General features: G+C 48.9%; 1 protein-coding gene across 2 annotated transcripts in view; it reads right to left on the minus strand.

Annotated features, from left to right (window-relative positions):
* LOC140408353 (chondroitin sulfate N-acetylgalactosaminyltransferase 1-like) overlaps positions 1-19169 on the minus strand; it is a 280049-nt gene that overhangs the window by 63859 nt on the left and 197021 nt on the right. For both annotated transcript variants that reach the window (XM_072495438.1, XM_072495437.1), the window contains exon 3: positions 11654-11870. In XM_072495438.1, the coding sequence (XP_072351539.1) occupies positions 11654-11870 (217 nt within the window). The remainder of the gene's footprint in view (positions 1-11653; positions 11871-19169) is intronic.

Here is a 19169-nt window from a genome sequence, read left to right on the forward strand (position 1 = left end):
GGGACAACTCTCTATGAGCTCTCCCCCACAGACCCTCTTCCTACATCTCTTATAACCGTACAAAGCTCTTAAAATTTAATTCTGATCATCTTCCTACATCTCTTATAATCTTTTAAAACTTAATTAAAACTGATTTCTAAAATCAATACTATCTCTAACCATGCTCTATGTATTTACATTGTTTATTTATCCTATGTCCTATGTTTTTCATGTGTGGAACAATCTGCCTGGACTGTACGCAAAACAATACTTTTCACTGTACCTCGGTACGTTCTCCCAGTGTCTGCGTGGGTTTCCTCCGGGTGCTCTGGTTTACTCCCACAGTCCAAAGATGTGCTGGGTATATGGATTGGCCATGCTAAATTGCCCTTAGGTTAGGTGGGTTACTGGGTTACAGGGATAGAGTGGAAGTGTGGGCTTAAGTAGGTGCTCTTTCCAAGAGCCGGTGCAGACTCGATGGGCCGAATGGCCTCCTTCTGCACTGGAAATTCTATAATTCTATGGTGGATGTGACAAAAAATCTAAATCTAAATTCTGAATACAAGTTTTTCTTTTTGTTCATTGAATCGTTTCAGCATGAGGGAAAATGACATATAAACTACATGTTCTGGAAAAATACCAAATGAACGTTCACAGGTCACAAATTACAGCATATCAGTCGAGTCTTCAAAACACCCACGTGGAGATTACCAGCTTCCTGGCAGGGACATTTCTCCTTATCGTGTGGAGGTGACATGCTGGGTTTTCTCTCATTTCCCTTCTATTCATTATCCAGGAGGTTTCAAGAAGCCCTTGTTTACAATAAGTCTAGAAATCCAGTTGGGAAACCATCTGCTCAGCCTGCGGCTCCGCTTTGGAATGAGACGGTTCACATTATACATGGCACAGCCGGGCGTGACTGGCAGCGCCCATCCAGGTGGAGCAATGGGGGGGCGGGAGTCATCCTATCACTCCGCACAACACAAAATTCTCAGCACAACCACCTGATCAGAACTAACCCACAGGTACTAATGTTAGTTAGCCCAGAAGAGAATAAAGCCACCCTCCAGCAAAAGCCACCTTGTGGTAATTGGATATTTTCTTATAAACTATTTCCAGATTTTATTTATTGCTTGGCTCCATTTAAAAACCTTGGGCGGGATTCTCCAATCCAGCGGCAGTGTGTCCACGCCGTCGTAAAAGCCGTCACGTTTTACGCCGGCGTGAACGGGCCGCTCCCACGTTTAATTCTGGCTCCCGTGGGATCCGCGTATGCGCAGTTGCGCCGGCTCCAAGGTGGACATGCGTAGAGGCGCCGGCGCCAACGCGCGCATGCGCAGTGGCCTCCTTCAACGTGCCGGCCCCGGCGCAACATGGCGCAGGGGCAACGGGGTCGGCGCATAGGAAAGGAGGCCGCCAGCCAGCGAGGCCGGCCCGCCAATCGGTGGGTCCCGATCGCGGGCCAGGCCACATCGGAGGTCCCCCGGGGTCGAACCCCCTCTGCACCCCACCCCCCCCACCCCCCCCACAGGCCACCACCCGACCCTTACACGCCGAGGTCCCGCCGGCCCAGAGCAGGTTAGAACGGCTCCGGTGGGACTCGGCTCTTTTCCTACGGCCGCTCGGCCTATCCGGGCCAGAGAATCGGCGGGCCAGCCACGTAGAGCGGCTCGCGACCGAATCGTGTGCCGGCGTCGGGGCGGCGTGGCCCGTTCGCGGGGATTCTCAGGCCGGCGCAGGGCTGGGAGAATCCCGCCCCTTATATTTCATTCAGTAGAGAAAACATAAAGGAAATGATAATTCCTTGTGGCACTGCATTCAAACAGGAAAAAAGTCTCATTGTATACTAAAGATAAAGATAAAGTTAAAATTTTATTTTAGTTATTAGTGAGATCTTGGATATGTTCTGTGAAATTATGTTACTGGGATGCTACCGGGACTTGATGGTTTGAGTTATAAGGAGAGGCTGGACAAACTGGGACTATTTTCCCTGGAGAATGGGGGCTTTGGGGTGATCTTGTAGAAATCTATAAAATAATGAGGGGCATAGATAAGGTAGATAGTCAACATTATTTCCCAAAGGTAGAGGAGTCTAAAACTCGAGGATATGGGTTTAAGCTAAGAGGGGAGAGATACAAAAGGGTCCAGAGGGGCAATTCTTTCACCCAGAGGGTGGTGAGTGTCTGGAATGAGCTGCAAGAGGCAGCAGTAGAGGCGGGTACAATTTTGTCTTTTACAAAGCATTTAGACAGTGGGTATAGAGGGTTATGGTCAAATGTGGGCAATTGGGACTTGCTTAGTGGCAAAAATTGGACGGCATGGACAAGTTGGGCTGGAAGGTCTGTTTTCATGCTGTAAACGTCTATAAATCTACTTCTAAACTCACCCCTGAAAGAAAATGATTAAAATGAATAATTCTTAGCACACAGCAAGGGATGTGAGATAATTTATTGAGTGCTTATTGCTAGTAAATACTGAGAAGTATAATAAAATGGTCAGGCGTCAGCATGGAGGCAAAAATACTGCTCCAAAATGATTAGACCAATAATCTCGGAGCACTGACCATGGAACGTGTTGGAAGCTTTTGCAGCAAGAGCTAAACAAACTTCCACACGGCAAAGTCAAAGTCTGCGGCCCCAGGGTGGGCTGCAGACTCATGCCTGCCCTCCTGAACACTGCCTGGGAGGTTGTGGCAGAGGCAGTCAGCGTTGCCAGTCTCACCAGGGGGAGACAACTGGTGATCCGGAGGGGTGGGGATCACTGGTGAGGCCTCTGCCCTGAGAGGGGCAGAGAACCAGGGAGGGGTCTAAAGGCTGCAGTACAGGTGTCCTCTGGTTGGGTGAGCCCTGCTGATCACTTGCTTCCTCGGAATTGGGCAGCGCTTGTGAGGAGTGCTAACACCTGGTGGGCTCCTGATTGAGCTTGGCCCTTGATGGTACAGCTGGGGTATGAGGGTATCCAGAGGGACGACCAGGGGCCTTCTGAACATTAAAAGGCCACAAGCAGCACTCAGCAGTGTGAGCAGCCAGGAGCCTGTAAGCAGTACCAAAGGGGTGCGTTTATAATATAGACTCCAGCAATGGCGGTTTGAGTCAGGCCTACCCGATCCCAAGGGCAACACCCCAAGTCCATGGACTTGGCACCAAGTCACTACACACTACTGCCCCCGGCCCGGGAAGCCACCCCCCCCAGCAAGCATGACAGTTTTCAACGGGTTTTCAGTGTTTTTTAGCCTCCGGCTCTCCCTCCACAGCCATGGTGCCCAGTCCACGTTTGTAATATTCACCCCGCGTGACTTCCACCTGAGAGGAGTGGAGCAAGCGGAAGGGCGGAGCACATTGTGTCCAACCCGCTAATCATGTTTAGCGCATGCAAATGCCGGTTTTGTATGCCACCACCGCATGGGGCTCAAACCTCATTATCGCCATCAGCGAGGGACCGGAGCATGGCGCCTGAATTTTTTTTATTTTTTAAAGTTTTTTATTCTCCTCCTTTTTCACATTTTCTCCCACATTTACATCCATCAACAATAAACAATAATCAGCAAGATATGTCAGTCCCCATAATAACAACGATCCCATCTACCCACCAACCTCCAAACCTCAACCCGCCTGTTTACATAAACAAATGACAAAAAGGAATCAGGGATTACCCGTAGTCACCCTTAATCTTACACAGCTCCCCCCCCCCCCCCCCCCCCCAGGTCTCCAGCTCCTCCCTGCTTCTTGTAAAACTCCTCCTCCCAACCTCGGTTCCTTCCCCCCAACTTTCCACCCCGGCTAGACCACTCGGACCCTGTTCTGCCAGGCTCCGCTGGCCGCAGCCCCTCCCCCCACCTCACTCCCGTTCACTGGCCGGCTTAAACCGGCCAGCGTGGAGGCCCCCGCCCGGGTCCCTTTCCCACTTGCCCGGCGCTAGGAAAGCCCAAAGATCCCCTTTTAGCACACCAACCCCGCATATCCACCTACACCACAAAGAGCCCTCATGTCGAGTGAAAGTCCCGTCCCTTCCCTTGTCCAAATATATACCACATTGGCTCCTCTAGTCTCTACACCCGCGCGCAGTGATACAAAAAAGAAGAAAATACAGTCATGAGGTTACATCGGCACATGGCCATTCCTCAATTTGTCAGTTCTGCCACAGTCCTTCTGCTTTCGCAAACTCCTCCGCTGCTTCCGCCGTTCCAAAATAAAAGTCCCTGAGCTTGTAAGTCACCCTCAGCTTCGCTGGATATACAATGCCGCACCGCACCTTGCTAATGTACAGTGCCCTCTTCACCCGGTTGAAGGCAGCACGCCTCCTTGCCAGCTCCACCGTAAAGTCCTGGTATACACGTATACAAGCTCCAGCCCACTGCACCACCCGCTTCTGCTTGGCCTAGCTCAGGACCTTCTCCTTCACACTGTACCTACGGAAGCAGAGTCACTGCCCTTGGCGGCTCACTCGCCTTTGGTACAGGCCTCCACGACCGATGAGCCCGATCCAGTTCATATCGGGAGGGATCCTCCCCCTCCCCCAATAGTTTTGCCAACATCGCGGCAAAATACTCAGTCGGCTTCGGTCCTTCAACTCCTTCGGGCAGCCCCACAATCCTCAAATTCTGTCGCCTGGATCTGTTTTCCAGGTCTTCCATTTTTCCTTGCAGATCCTTGTTAGTATTCATCACCTGCCGCATCTCTTTCCCCATCCAGGCAAGTTGATCACCGTGCTGCAATAAAGTCTCCTCCACTTCCTTCAGCGCCTCCCCTTGCTCTCGCACCTCCGCCACTGCGCTCGCCACCTCCGTCCTCACCGGGGAAACCGCCTCCTCCACCAGCACACTCAAAACCTCCCTCATCTCCTTCCTCACCGTCTCCATGCATTTCGCAATCTGCGCCAACTGCTTTTCAAATTCCGCAGCCATCACCGTAGTTATTTCTTCAGCCGTAAGCAGTGCGGCCTTCCTTGGTGCTCCAGCCTCCATTTTCCTTGGTGACCCCGCGGTGACCTTTCCACTCCCCGACGGACCTTCAGCTGTTTTTTTTCCGGCTGTTTTCTTGCTCACCCTCGACATTTTTCTTTGTTCTTTTTTTCCTCCTGTGTCTTCACTGTGCCTCCTCCGTGCCTTCTCCCTGCTTCTGCCGCCTCCGTGGACCCTGGGACCGGGCTTAAAGCCCCGAAAATGCCGTTGCCGAACGGGAGCCCTCCCTTGTGCGGCCGCCTCCCGCCCGCCGTCCGCATGGCGCCTGAATTGGCGCCAGGTGCTGACTTTGATTTTGGCCGGATGCCTGATTCTCTGCCGATTACGGTTCACATTTGTGGCGTTGCTAGGCGGAGAATTTTGCTTGTTGTTTTGTCATTCTCTGGAACGTGTCCCACTGTGGGCAGAATTCAAAGCACGTCAGGGCAACCAAGAAACCACTGACCGTGGGCAAGATTTGCCCACTCGGACACAAGGGGCTGAATCCTCCGCCATCTGGATTCTCTGTTGCGCCGGCAGCCCGGGGTTTTCCCAACAGCGTGGGGCTGCCCCACAAAGGCAAACCCCATTAGCCAGCCGGTGAAACGGAGAATCCCACCAGCATGCCACACCAGAAATCTTGTGGGCTCCTGATTGAGCTTGGCCCTTGATGATACAGCGGAGAATCCCGCCCAAGATACAGGAGGAGACCATCCAGCCCCTTGAGCCTTCTCTGCTATTCAAGTAGACCAATGCCATTCAGCCACCTTTGATCCATACGCCTGGATACTCTTGCCATAAATCTATGGATCTCAGGCTTGAACACTTCAATTGACCCCCACCATCTACAACATTTTAAAGGAAAGAGTTCCAGATTGCACTGTGTGGAAATGGTCCTTTCTGATTTCACTACTCACTGGTCTAGCTCTAGGTTTAAAAGGCCTTAGATGTGTTTTACAGTGACAGGAAGCTCATCGTAATTGTCATCATCCGCCCCCCCCCCCCCCCAATGGCGTAATGGGAATCTCGACGTTCAACGTCAGGAACCCCATTGGAATAAATGCCATTACCAAGACTCTACATTTGATCATTCCTCTGCTGTTAGATGATCCATTCATGTGGGTGAGATTGCACGCCAGCGTGGATTATCACTGGTCTCCCTCAGCATGCATATGGAGGGCAGACCCGCTGGAGGAGCTCAGGTGAGTGCATCACTCAGGGTGGAAAGGGTCATGACCGTGCAGCACCCAAGCAGTGCCCGCGCAAATCCTAGTTTGAGAAGTGTCAGCAATAGGAGCCACGTAGCCGCTGGATTGTTGCAAAAGCATTACTGGTTCACCACTATCCTTCAGGGACAGAACCCTGCTGTCATTAGCAGGTCTGACCTAAGTGACTGCAGTCCCACATCAACATGGTTGACTCATAATTGCCCTCTGAACGAGAGGTCTAGAACGGTTCTAGAACGAGAGGTCAGAGATGTAGGTTGAGAGGCGGTAGATTTAGAACAGAGATGAGGAGGAACTACTTCTCGCAGAGGGTGGTGAATTTGTGGAACTGGTTGCCCCATAGTGTTGTGGAGTCTGAGTCATTAAATGGTTTCAAGAAGGAGATAGGTATATTTCTGAATTTAAAAACAGGTTACAGGGGTGTGGGGAGCAGGTTGGGAGGTGGATTTGAGATCAGGAAGAGATCAGCCATGATCTGATTGAATGGCGGAGCAGACTCAGAGAGTTGAACTGCCTACTTCTGCTCCTAATTCCTATGTTCCTATGTTCCTGAAGTGAACTAGCAAACCGCTACAAAGGATCATAGGTGACAGCAGTTCAAGAATGTGGCCCACTACCATCTTCTCAGGGCAATTAAGCAAGAGCAATAATTTTCACCTTTGCCTGTGACATCCACATCCAGAATTTTTTTTTTAATGCATCAGCAGGCTGGAAAAATGTTGCGTCCTTCTCTATCAGCCCAGTTATTTTTGCAAAAATCTGTGAGCCAGAAGGAAACAGAAGGTTGCAAAGTGTTTTGCAAACAGACTAAGGCACTGACATAGGTGTCAGGAAGCAGATGGATTCCAGCAAGGCCTCTTTGGCTTATGACACCATAGTTGCATCTGTTCTGTTGTTTCGCTACTGAAACAGAGTGCGTCCGGACGGAGAGCTTGGGTTTTTACAACAACCTTTCATTGTCATTCATTACCACCCCACCAATCACCAGGTTCTTCCAACTCAATTCCACAGCATGCCAGGTGGGATTTGAACTCACAACCTGTAGATCGTTGGTCCAGTGCTATAACCATTAGGCAACCATAACCTCCAATGTCAATCTGTTACACTTCCCTTTTAAGTTGTGGTTATGACTGTTGCCTCCACTTGAGATATTGGCCTGATTTCGCGATTGCAATGGTGGAGAAACTGTCGGGGTTGCTGTTATTTCAACAGTGAAATTGACGGCAATTTCTGGCGCACACATGTGGAAATTCAGAAGTTGCTGTACATGATTCACCACAGGGAGATCTTAAAAATAACTTGATTTGGCATGGATTTCCACTTTTTAACCTGTTAACATCTGTAAAGGGCCTTCAAAATGCTACACTTGTTGAATGAGGTGTAACTCGGTTTTTAGCGGTGTAAAAAGTCATAATTACTAAATTTTTATTATTATTCATTGACGGGATGTGGCCGTCGCTGGTTAGGCCAGCATTTATTGCCCATACCTAGTCGCCCTTTAAAAGCTGGTGTGGTGAGTTGCCTTCTTGAACCGCTGCACTCCTTCAGGTGTAGGTACACCCACTATGCTGTTAGGGAGGAAGTTCCTGGGTTTTGCCCCAGCGACAGTGAAGGAACGGCGATATGTTTCCAAGTCAGGGTGGTGAGTTACTTTGGAGGGGAACCCCCAGGTATCTGCTGCTCTTGTCCTTCTAGATGATAGTGGTCGTTTTTGAAGATGCTGTCTAAGGAACCTTGGTGAGTTACTGCAGTGCATCTTGTAGATGGTACACAAGGCTGCCAGTGTTCGTCAGTGGTGGAGGGATTGAATGTTTGTGGAAGGAGGAGCAATCAAGCGGGGCTGCTTTGTCCCAGATGGTGTGGGGCTTCTTGAGTGTTGTTGGAGCTGCACTCATCCATGCAAGTGGAGAGTATTCCATTACACTCCTGACTTGTGCCTTGTAGATGGTGGACAGGCTTTGTGGTCAGGAGGTGAGTTACTCACGTAAGATTTCTAGCCTTTGACCTGCCCTGGTAGCCACAGTATTAATGTCGCTAGTCCAGTTCAGTTTCTGATCAATGGTAATCCCCAGGATGTTGATTGTGGGGATCGAGCGATAATAATGCCATTGAATGTCAAGGGGTGATGGTTAGATCCTCTCTTGTAGAAGATGATCATTGGCTGGCACTTGTGTGGCACAAATGTAACTTGTCACTTGTCAGCCCTGGATATTGTCCAGGTCTTGTTGCATTTGGCCGTCTCTGCACCGGCGCATGCGCGTGGGTTACCGTCTCCGTGCCGGCTTCTGGACAACATGGCGGACTCTACAGGGGCCCGGCGCGGGCGTACATAGCACCCCCCCCCCCCCCGGAATGAGCCTATCCGCCAATCAGTAGGCCCCGATCGTGGGCCTGGCCACCATGGAGATCCGCCCTCAGAGTTGGATCCACCCGCCTCCCCACCAAGACGGCCCCCGCAGCCAGAACTCCGAGGTCCCGGTGGGTGGGACCATACGTAAACCGCGGCGGCGGGACTCGGCCGAACCCGGCGGACACGCAGCCCGTCGAACACGGAGAATCGGCGGGGGGGGGGGGGCGGCGCTTTCAACGGCCCTCGACCGGCACGGCAGCGACCGCCCGGGCGCAATTAGCGCCGATTCTCCGGTCGCCGCAGGATCGGAGAATCCCGGCCCATATTTCTGGGATGTCAGAATTCTCCAGTGTGTTAAAAAAAAAGCTACAGACATTTTTTTTTAAGTGTGTGATTCTTCAGTTTCAACTTTAATCGTATGTCCCAATCTTTAAGAATTTGTCAGTGTGATGAGCCGCTTATGCCTGATGACATCACTCTAGTGGACTGTCAAAATTAAGTTATCATCGAGACAGCACAGAGGAGCTGGCTGGATCTTTGAGGGCAGCTTACTTTTGAGGTTAGCATCCAGCGCCATCACTTTCCAGCTGAAACTCTGAGCCACTCTCTTGGGATCAGAGGTCCCCAATCTCTCCTGTAAGGAGATCCCACATCAAGAACTTCACCATTACCAGTATCGAGTCCGATGATAGTGACTCTTCCTACTAGTGGATAGGTATGGCAGTCAATTAAAATCCCCAGTTGACTAAAAAATATCTCCTGTTCTTAACTGAATTGGACAATGCTGATGCAACAGAGGATTCTGAGTGAATAATAATAATAGTAGCTTATTGTCACAAGTAGGCTTCAATGAAGTTACTGTGAAAAGCCCCGAGTCCCTACATTCTGGCGCCTGTTCAGGGAGGCCGGTATGGGAATTGAACCCGCGCTGCTGGCATTGTTCTGCATTGCTCTACATTACAAGCCAGCTATTTAGCCCACTGTGCTAAACCAGCACCTAGAAGCCTCAGTAGGTGATACATGAGGGTGATTCTTCAGAAGTACTAACAAGCGGGCTTAAAATAGCACAACACTCCAAAGCTTAAAAACAAGACTTGAGTTTGAAAGCTTTGGAAGGTAAGTCTCGGAAGGAGGGGAGGAAGTTGCTACAAGGCTCTCTTTCACCTTCCGATTAATCACTGTGCAGCCTTTACGACTTAACATTGAGGTCAACAACCTCAGACCATGAACTATTGCCCCCATGTTGATTTCTTTTTAAAATCTCAATTCCCCCCTCCCCCCCACACAGGGCCATCTGTAACTTGTTTTGCTTTCATAGACTGCTGACCTTTGTTCTGCTATCAACACATTCTGCTATCTTCCCTTTTATGCCATTATTTGCACCTTCTTTAATCTTTATCACCACCATTAGCACTCCCTTTGCCTTGTGTCCATGACATCTTTGTCAATCTCTCCTTAGCTCCCACCTATCTGTGACCTTCTATAGTGCTCTAATTCTCCCCACCCCCTCGCCAACGATTTAATCCATCACATTTCCACCCCACTTCAGCTCTGAAAAAGAGTCCCAAGGGCTCAAAACATTGACTCGGTTTCTCTCTCCACAGATGCTGTCAGACCCGCTGAGCCGTTCCAGCATTTTCTGAGTTTATTTCTCCTTCCTCTATTTGGGTAACCCAGGACAGGGCTGTAGTGTTTGGCTATTAGAGTGACCTGCGGCGAAATTCTTCGGAAATGGCGCGATGTCCACCGACTGGCGCCCAAAACGGCGCAAATCAGACGGGCATCGCGCTGCCCCAAAGGTGCGGAATGCTCCGCATCTTTGGGGGCCGAGCCCCAACCTTGAGGGGCTAGGTCGGCGCCGGACGAATTTCCGCCCCGCCAGCTGGCGGAAAAGGCCTTTGGTGCCCCGCCAGCTAGCACGGAAATGACATCTCCGGGCGGCGCATGCGCGGGAGCGTCAGCGGCCGCTGACAGCTTCCCACGCATGCGCAGTGGAGGGAGTCTCTTCTGCCTCCGCCATGGTGGAGACCGTGGCGGAGGCGGAAGGGAAAGAGTGCCCCCATGGCACAGGCCTGCCCGCGGATCGGTGCGCCCCGATCGCGGGCCACAACACCGTGGGGGCACCCCCCAGCGGGGGGTCGGAGAATCTCGCCCCAGGTATACGGGGCGGGCTTCTCCCCTACCCGGCGGGGCGGGGGGTCCCGGCGGGATGGAGTGGCGTGAACCACGCCGGCGTCGGACCGCCCCAAAGGTGCAGATTTCTCCGCAACTTTAGGGGCCAAGCCCTCACTTTAGGGGCTAGGCCCACGCCGGACTGGTTGCCGTCCCGCCGGCTGGCGTGGAAGGCCAGTGCATCACTCCAGCCAGGGCCGAAGGGACTCTACCGGCCAGCGGAAGTCCGTGCTTGCATGGGAGCGTGGCCGAGGCGGAGGGGAAAGAGTGCCCCCCCACGGCATAGGCCCGCACGCAGATCGGTGGGCCCCGATCGCGGGCCAGGCCACCGTGGGGGCACCCCCCAGGGCCAGATCCCCCCCTCCCCCCCAAAAGGATCCCGGAGCCCGCTCACGCCGCCTGGTCCCGCTGGTAGGGGAGGTGGTTTAATGCCGCAGGACCGGCATTACAGCAGCAGGACTTCGGCCCATCGCGGGCCGGAGAATCGCCGGGGGGGGGGGGGGGGGAGCCGCCGACCGGCGCGGCGCGATTCCCGCCCCCGCCGAATCTCCGGTGCCGGAGAATTCGGCGCCCGGCAGGGGCGGGATTCACGCTGTCCCCCGGCGATTCTCCGACCCAGCGGGGGGTTGGAGAATCCCACCCACTGTCTTTAAGGCTATGGTCCTTCCATCTGTAGTCAGTTTCTACATCGGAATGAAAGCAGCAGAGATGGACATCTGAACACATTAGGATTTTACGCCCTCTGAGACCTATTTCTGGTGCAGCAGTCAATGCTCCAGCCATTGATGTTTCCCCCAATCATTAAGAAGCTGAGAAACCACATAGTACAGGAATCACATTAATTAGCCAAAGAGCTTGGAACAATATTACCATTTCTTCATGAATCATGCATTGTGGAGTTGAGGGTGAGCAAATCACTTCTCTTATTTGAATAGACTGCTACCTAAAACAGCTTTTACATGAATGGAAATAAAACTAATAATTTACCTGAAATTGTACATAAATTGTCGAAATTTGTCGGCTCTTTTTGCCAGAGGCACTATGATGTTAATCAGCATGTTGGAAGTGTCCACCTTTGCTTTCTTCAACTTTATGACAGGGCCAAAGGGACGAAATAAAACTAGGCGTTTGAACTCCTGAGCTCGGTCCCCCTTGAATGTCAGCTCGTACAAAGTGCCTTTATCCTTCTCTGTGCGATAAATACCTGCAGGAATGACAGCAAATTGAAAACAGTGTGACAGCAATGGGACTCGACAGAGGAAAATGCACAGCAGCACTGCAGAAACAATTTGCTCGAGGTGCAGCTCTGATCATCAAGAACAGCGTGATGAGTGCCAATCTCTACCACAGTTCCCACTCGTCCAGCAAAAGGGGACACAACCTCTCAAAGTTGGAGCAAGGCTGTTCCGTGTTACTGTCACAAAGCAATTCTTCACACAGACATGGGGAAACCGGAGCTCTCTTCCCCATAAAAAAATTGGTCAATTGGAAATTTTAATGCCGAGATCGATATATTTTTGTCAGGCATAGGTATTAAGAATTAGGAAGCCAAGGCAGGTGGATTGCACTGTGTTTGACCATATAAAAATACCAATAATCTTTATCTTTATTAGTGTCACAAGTAAGCTTACATTAACACTGCAATGAAGTTACTGTGAAAATCCCCCAGTCACCACATTCCGGCACCTGTTCGGGTACACTGGGGGAGAATTCAGAATGTCCAATTCACCTAACAAGCAGTCTTTCGGGACTTGCGGGAGGATACCGGAGTGCACGGAGGAAACCCACGCAGACACGGGGAGAACGTGTAGGCTCCGCACAGACAGTGACCCAAGCCGGGAATTAAACCTGGGTCCCTCGTGCTGTGAAGCAACAGTGCTAACCACTGTGCTACCGTGCCACCCATATATCCATTTCACCACCAAGACTTCAACCTCTGTAGCCTTGCAGACAGGACCCTTACCTCAGCTCATCTACTGCTGAAACCCTCACCCATGCCTTTGTTACTTCTGGACTTGATTATTCCACTGCTCTTCTGCTTGACCTCCCATTGTGCTCATCCAAAGCTCTGCTGCCCATATCTGAAATTGCATCACCCATCACTGAAGTTGCTGATCTCTACTGGCTTCCTACCCTGCAGAGCCTTGCTCTTTCCTACCTCTGCAAACTCTTCCAAACCCACAAGACTTCACTCTCCGAATATCGCCACGTCTGGCATCCTGTGCAACCCTGATTTTAATTGCTCCATCATTGTGCTTTAAGATACTTGAGTCCCAATTGCTGGAATTCCCTCCATTATCGGCTCTGTTAAGATGCTCCTTATAACTTACCAGTTTGACCACATTTTTGTTATGTCCTGATGTCTCCTTCAATCCCTGTGTCACAATTTTTTTTTTATTGGTAACGCTCTTGGTAAACTCTTAGGGGCATTTTTTTCTTTGTTAAAGTTGCTCTATCAATGCAGGATACTGTTGTTTATTGTTACTGAAAATGGAGTTAAGATACAAATCAGCCATTATCTAACTGGATGGCAGAAGAGACTCAAGGGGCCGAATGGCCTGCACCTGCTCCTCTGGCGGCACGGTGGCACAGTGGTTAGCACTGCTGCCTCACAGCTCCAGGGACCCGGGTTCAGTTCCGGCCTTGGGTGACTGTGTGGAGTTTGCACTTTCTCCCCGTGTCTGCGTGGGTTTCCTCTGGGTGCTCCGGTTTCCTCCCACAGTCCAGTGGTGTGCAGGTTAGGTGGATTGGCCATGCTAAATTGCCCCTTAGTGTCCAAAAGGTTAGGTGGGGTTAATGGGTTACAGGGATAGGTCGGGTGCTCTTTCCAAGGGCCGGTGCAGACTTGATGGGCCGAATGGCCTCCTTCTGCACCATAGGGATTCTATGGTTACACAGCATGGCATTGCTCAATGTACAGAATCACAAACAATCTCCCCTCATAAACTGCTTTAAAGCAAGAGAAAGCAATAAATTAAAATTGTTAAAAACATCACCGTTCTACTCGACATCGTTCTGCATGACAGATGCATCAGTCCCTCTGAATCTACAGGACAAGTTTGCAGCAAAACTGATAAATGTTTGACAAGGCATCTGGATGGAAAGACTGATGTCTGTGGCAGTTTCCTTTTGGCCACAAGCAATGGAAGTGACAGGTCCCAGTGCAGTGCTAATCATGAATTGAACCACAACAGAACTCAATCAAATTCAAGGGCACACGTTGACACCAAAAGGAGAAACTTTCGATCAGATTGTTCTTTATTGGTAGGTGTCAGGAGACTGCAACACTTCAGAGGTGTTTGACAACATGATTATCAGCGTCCATCTAAGGTAGCATCAGGAAAGCACAGCCAGGAGACCAGTCACGAGCAAAACTAAGTTACAAAGGCAACATGAATCGGCATCTGAGAGTAAACTGACTGATCCCACAGTCTAAGCAGGGAGCTGTGTATGAGGGGAGCACAGACGCTTGAGCGTAAGTGTTGTAGCTTCACTACTCAACATGTGCAGCATAGGACTGGAGAACCTACACCGGATCCTTCAGGAATTGCGTCACCTGCCACTACACCGCTAACTCTACAAAATGAAGATGTACACACACACACACTTCCCGGGATATGGGCAACCATGGACCATCCCCAAATTCTCTGATGGATGATGGCTCGTTTTTGTGAACCGCTGCAGATAGTAGTTTAATACGACCATGCGGCTTGCTTTTGAGAGCAGTTGGAGAGTCTACATGGGGCAGTACGGTAGCATAGTTCTTAGCACTATGGCTGCACAGCCCAGGGTCCCAGGTTCAATTCCCGGCTTGGGTCACCGTCTGTGCAGAGTCTGCACATTCTCCCTGTGTCTGCGTGGGTTTCCTCCGGGTGCTCCAATTTCCTCCCACAAGTCCCGAAAGACGTGCTATTAGGTCATTTGGACATTCTGAAATCTCCTCCTGTGTACCCGAACAGGCGCCGGAATGTGGCAACTAGGGGCTTTCCACAGTAACATTGCAGTGTTAATGTAAGCCTACTTGTGACAATAAAGATTATTATTGTTGTGGGACTGGGATCACATAAAGACCTTGGTTGGGTAAAGGTGGCAGCTTTCCTTCTATTAATCAGTTAATCAATTGGCTTTCGATGTGCTATCTATTAACTCGAAAGGCCCCGTTCAATTTGGTGTTCATCTCGAACCCGTAAGGAGTCTTTCAACTAACTGTACTTAAATGTGAAGAGGCATGAAATGTGCAGCACACAGTGGTAGTTTAAAATAACGGATGGGAATCTTCTCACTTCCGGTCAGGAGCAATGGGATGCCGCTGGGAACTTGATTTTCCGTGTGGATGCAGCCGTGGATGAAATTCTGGCAGCCTAGTTGTGGCAGGCCATGGTGGAAAGGGAGGCGGATGGGCAAGGCCCCCCCCCCCCCCCATAGATGTACCTAAAAGCAGTTCAGCCTGGATGCATTGGATGGCATGGATTCCTTCTCTACTATGGTGGTTTGGCAGCTGTGGCACAATATCATTTGCATTATTTACAAGTCTTCATAGGGCGCCTCCATCTTGAAGCCTTGATCTTCCACCAACAGTGGCAATACCAGCCACCCAGAGCCAGGCGCCCCCATTGATCCTCCCAGCTTCTGAAGCCCCCTCCTTCCACCCTTAATTGAACAAGGTTCTCAGAGGTGGTTGGAATTCAGCCCGGCATCAGGCTCAGGACCTGGGGCTAAAATTCAGCCAAATATTCCAGGTCGATGACCTGTTGTCGACAAATAAATCTTCAACACTTGGACATGAAGCCTGAAATTTACAGTCAGATACAATTGCCCTCTGTTTGACCGCAACAATGAATGAGAGGATTTGGTTAGCCAGAGATGTGGCCTTAAAGATTCATGCCACAATAACATGTAAACATGACAAGAATCCTCCAGATAAGATACAATGTTTGAGCAACGCTGGGAAAGATTTAGGGTAAAAGTTTTGAAATTGTATCATCTGGGTGGGTGGGGGGGGGGTCCGAAGTGTGGGGCCTGGGGTGTTGTCCATCAAAAGTCTCCCTCTAAGCGACACAAATCCGTGCTGGCCCTTTTTCAACCTGCAGCTTTTTTTTCCAGTTCTCAAAAGAGTAACTGACCCCTTCATACGACTTTTGTTGACACTAGGAACTAGAATCTATGATTATCTTTTCAAAAGAGAATAGGAGTCGGATGTGACTCGGGGGAAACCATCATTTCTACTGGCAACTGCAGTAGGCCCAAGGAAAGCAATTGGACACTCTCAGTTTCTGAAGTAAAATGATCAAGGAAATGGTCGCATGAAAACAACCGGGGAATTTCAAAACCTGAGCATTTCCGGCAGATGCTTCAGAGAGTTCAGGAAACAGGATTTCCCCAGATTAAAAAAAAAAGGTGTAGCAAAATTGCAAACGGTCAAGATCAAAGTCTGCTGAATGTTTCTACGTGTGTATGTGTTCAACATGCAGCTCATACTAATAGCACAGAAGTGCAGGCCTTGTGCTCTTTGAATATTATGTAAAATTACTCCACAGAAGGTTGCAGAAATATTGGAGTGTTAGGGTGCAGTGGTTCCTGCATCACAACTGTGCCTACACTTCGAAAAGTACTTCATTAGCGAGTCGTGAAAGGCACTCCACAAGTGCGAGCTTTTGTTCAAGTATTTTGTATGAGTTAAGAAATCACAAAAGCGGTTAGGTGCGGATGAGTAGGTGACCACCCCACTCCACACCTCACTCTCTTCCCCCCGATCTAGGCAGAATTTAGGATAGAGGGATTAATCAGTTTGCATTGGCATCTCTGAGCAAGAGGAAGAATCGCCAAGAGGACTCTCTGTTCATTTAAAGTACGTTTCCTTCCTTCTGTTCTCAGTCCCAAACAGGATTATTTCACATTTTTCTACATTGAACTGTATCTGCCAGCTCTCTGCCCATCCTGTTAAATATACCTCGGTCCATCTGCACAGGTCACAATTTGCCTCAATCTGGTGTCACCAGCATTGCATCCCCTCGATTCATCAGTCCAGATCATTTTTGTACATCGTAGCCATAAAAGTGGCTCTAATGCAGACTCCTTGGGTGCAAAACGCACATCAATTTTACAATCTGAGATAGAACATAGAACATAGAACAGTACAGCACAGAGCAGGCCCTTCGGCCCTCGATGTTGTGCCGAGCATTGTCCGAAACCAAGATCAAGCTATCCCACTCCCTGTCATTCTGGTGTGCTCCATGTGCCTATCCAATAACCGCTTAAAAGTTCCTAAAGTGTCCGACTCCACTATCACAGCAGGCAGTCCATTCCACACCCTAACCACTCTGAGTAAAGAACCTATCTCGGACATCCCTCCTATATCTCCCACCCTGAATATAGTTATGCCCCCTTGTAACAGCTACATCCACCCGAGGAAATAGTCTCTGAACGTCCACTCTATCTATCCCCCTCATCATCTTGTAAACCTCTATTAAGTCGCCTCTCATCCTCCTCCTCTCCAAAGAGAAAAGCCCTTGTTTCCTGTTTTACAAACACCTATCGGGCAGGGCAAATTCTATCACTCGATATTTACCTTTGAGGTTTGTTTATAACCCTTGGAACGCTGATTCTGATATGAATCCCATCTTCCAGCTATTTGTCCATTAATTTCATTCACTGGACAAGGCGGAGACGAGCAGGGGTATCCAAGTGAAGAAACATTCCACACATCACCTCTTCTGGAACACGCCACAGAAGAAGCATCTTCGAGGTGTCAAGGGGCAAGCTTTTAGTCGCTTTTCTTTTTAAAAACCCATTGCAGTGAGGAAGTCTAAATGAAACATACCAAAAAGGAACGTCCTCATGCTCGGTTTTCCAGATGATTACCATGTTTAAGCAAAGGTAGATGGGCTGGGCTTTTTCCAACCATTGCACTTGAATTTAATTTCCACTGAAATAAGCTTATTCTCCAACAAAACTATAGATCAAACCAAATCATTGCTGGCAGCCAACTCCCAGAGACACAAGTCACTGTGGGGAAAATAGAATCAAAGGGAAGACGGCATGTATGAGACAGGAATCAAAGATAATCCACCTTCAACTCAAGAGATGTACGAGAAAGCAAATCAGTCATTAAGAGCACATCAAGGTGCCTGTGCAGGCTTTTAGCTGAAAATGTCACAAGACTGACACTCCTTTTGTAAATCCCAGGCACATACTGTGGGGAAGATGACAAGGCTCTGCTTCCCCATTCGGATTTGACATTATGGGATTAGGCAAGATAAACACCGCTTTCGCGAAAATCTTCACCTAGAAATTGATACAACTCGGAATCGGGATTAAAGTTTGAATGGAAAGTGAATAATTCAAGATAGTCCTCATCATATTTTTACAGCCAAGGTCGAGGCTTTCTTGATGCCGAAACAGTTTATTAAAAAGCTTTCACTGCACTCATATCTTTAAAAAAAAAACACTCTGCAGGTAGTATTGAACAAACCGCTACAATGATATTGAAGATATTGTCAGATAACCATTGCCAAAGATATCAATAAATCACAAGGATGAAAGACCTGAATGTGCAAGGCAATAAAACCACTATTCACTTAACTTCAAAAAATCTCACAGAAAGCTGTTAATGCTTCAGAAAGCAACTAAAACCAATATTTAATAAATGTATAAGTTGATATTCCACATGGCTAGATGTGATACACTCACTCCATGAAGAAGGACTGAACAACTGAATAACCGCTGAATTTCCAACACAAATGAACGATAATGACTATTTAGCAAAATAGACAAAGTGTCTTTCTTCTTTCAAAGTCTATATTTAGCAGTTCGCATTGCCCTGGTACAAAGTAAACTGCTTAAAACTCAGGAAAAGGTAATGAGATGGATATTGACTGGGATGTAAAGGGTTAACAAGTTAATGATAATGCTTCTTACCACTGGAGGGAACCACAGAACAGTTATATATATATATATTTGACTTCGGGGATTATGGGATTAGATGATTAGGAGTTGAGAGTTAGTGGAGAGCTGGAAGAGGGTCAGGCATAGAGAGCAGTTGTATACTTGAGAGTTCTAAGATAGCATAGTTTTATACAATAACCTTCTACTTTAAGAATCTGAACGAATCTTAGCTAGTGGTGTAATAAATTTATAGTTTTGTTCGTTAACAAAGCTTCCGAGCCATCCAGGTAAAGCAGAATAGAGAACATAACAGAAAATACTGGACAATTTTGGAAAACAGTGCTCCTCAGTTGGAGGCAAGATTTCCCGAAGTTGGAGTTGTTGGATTTGTTTATTGTCACGTGTACCGTGGTTCAGTGAAAAGTATTTTTCTGCGAGCAGCTCAAACAGATCATTTAGTACATGTAAATAAAATAAAATAAAAATAAAATACATAATAGGGCAACACAAGGTACACGATGTAAATACATCGACACCGGCATCGGGTGAAGAATACAGAAGCATATAGGTGCATACAGTCCTGCACCTATCGATTTATCCTCTTGTATACAAAGTTTCC

This window comes from Scyliorhinus torazame, chromosome 3 (assembly GCF_047496885.1).
Source record: "Scyliorhinus torazame isolate Kashiwa2021f chromosome 3, sScyTor2.1, whole genome shotgun sequence".
Lineage (NCBI taxonomy): Eukaryota > Metazoa > Chordata > Chondrichthyes > Carcharhiniformes > Scyliorhinidae > Scyliorhinus > Scyliorhinus torazame.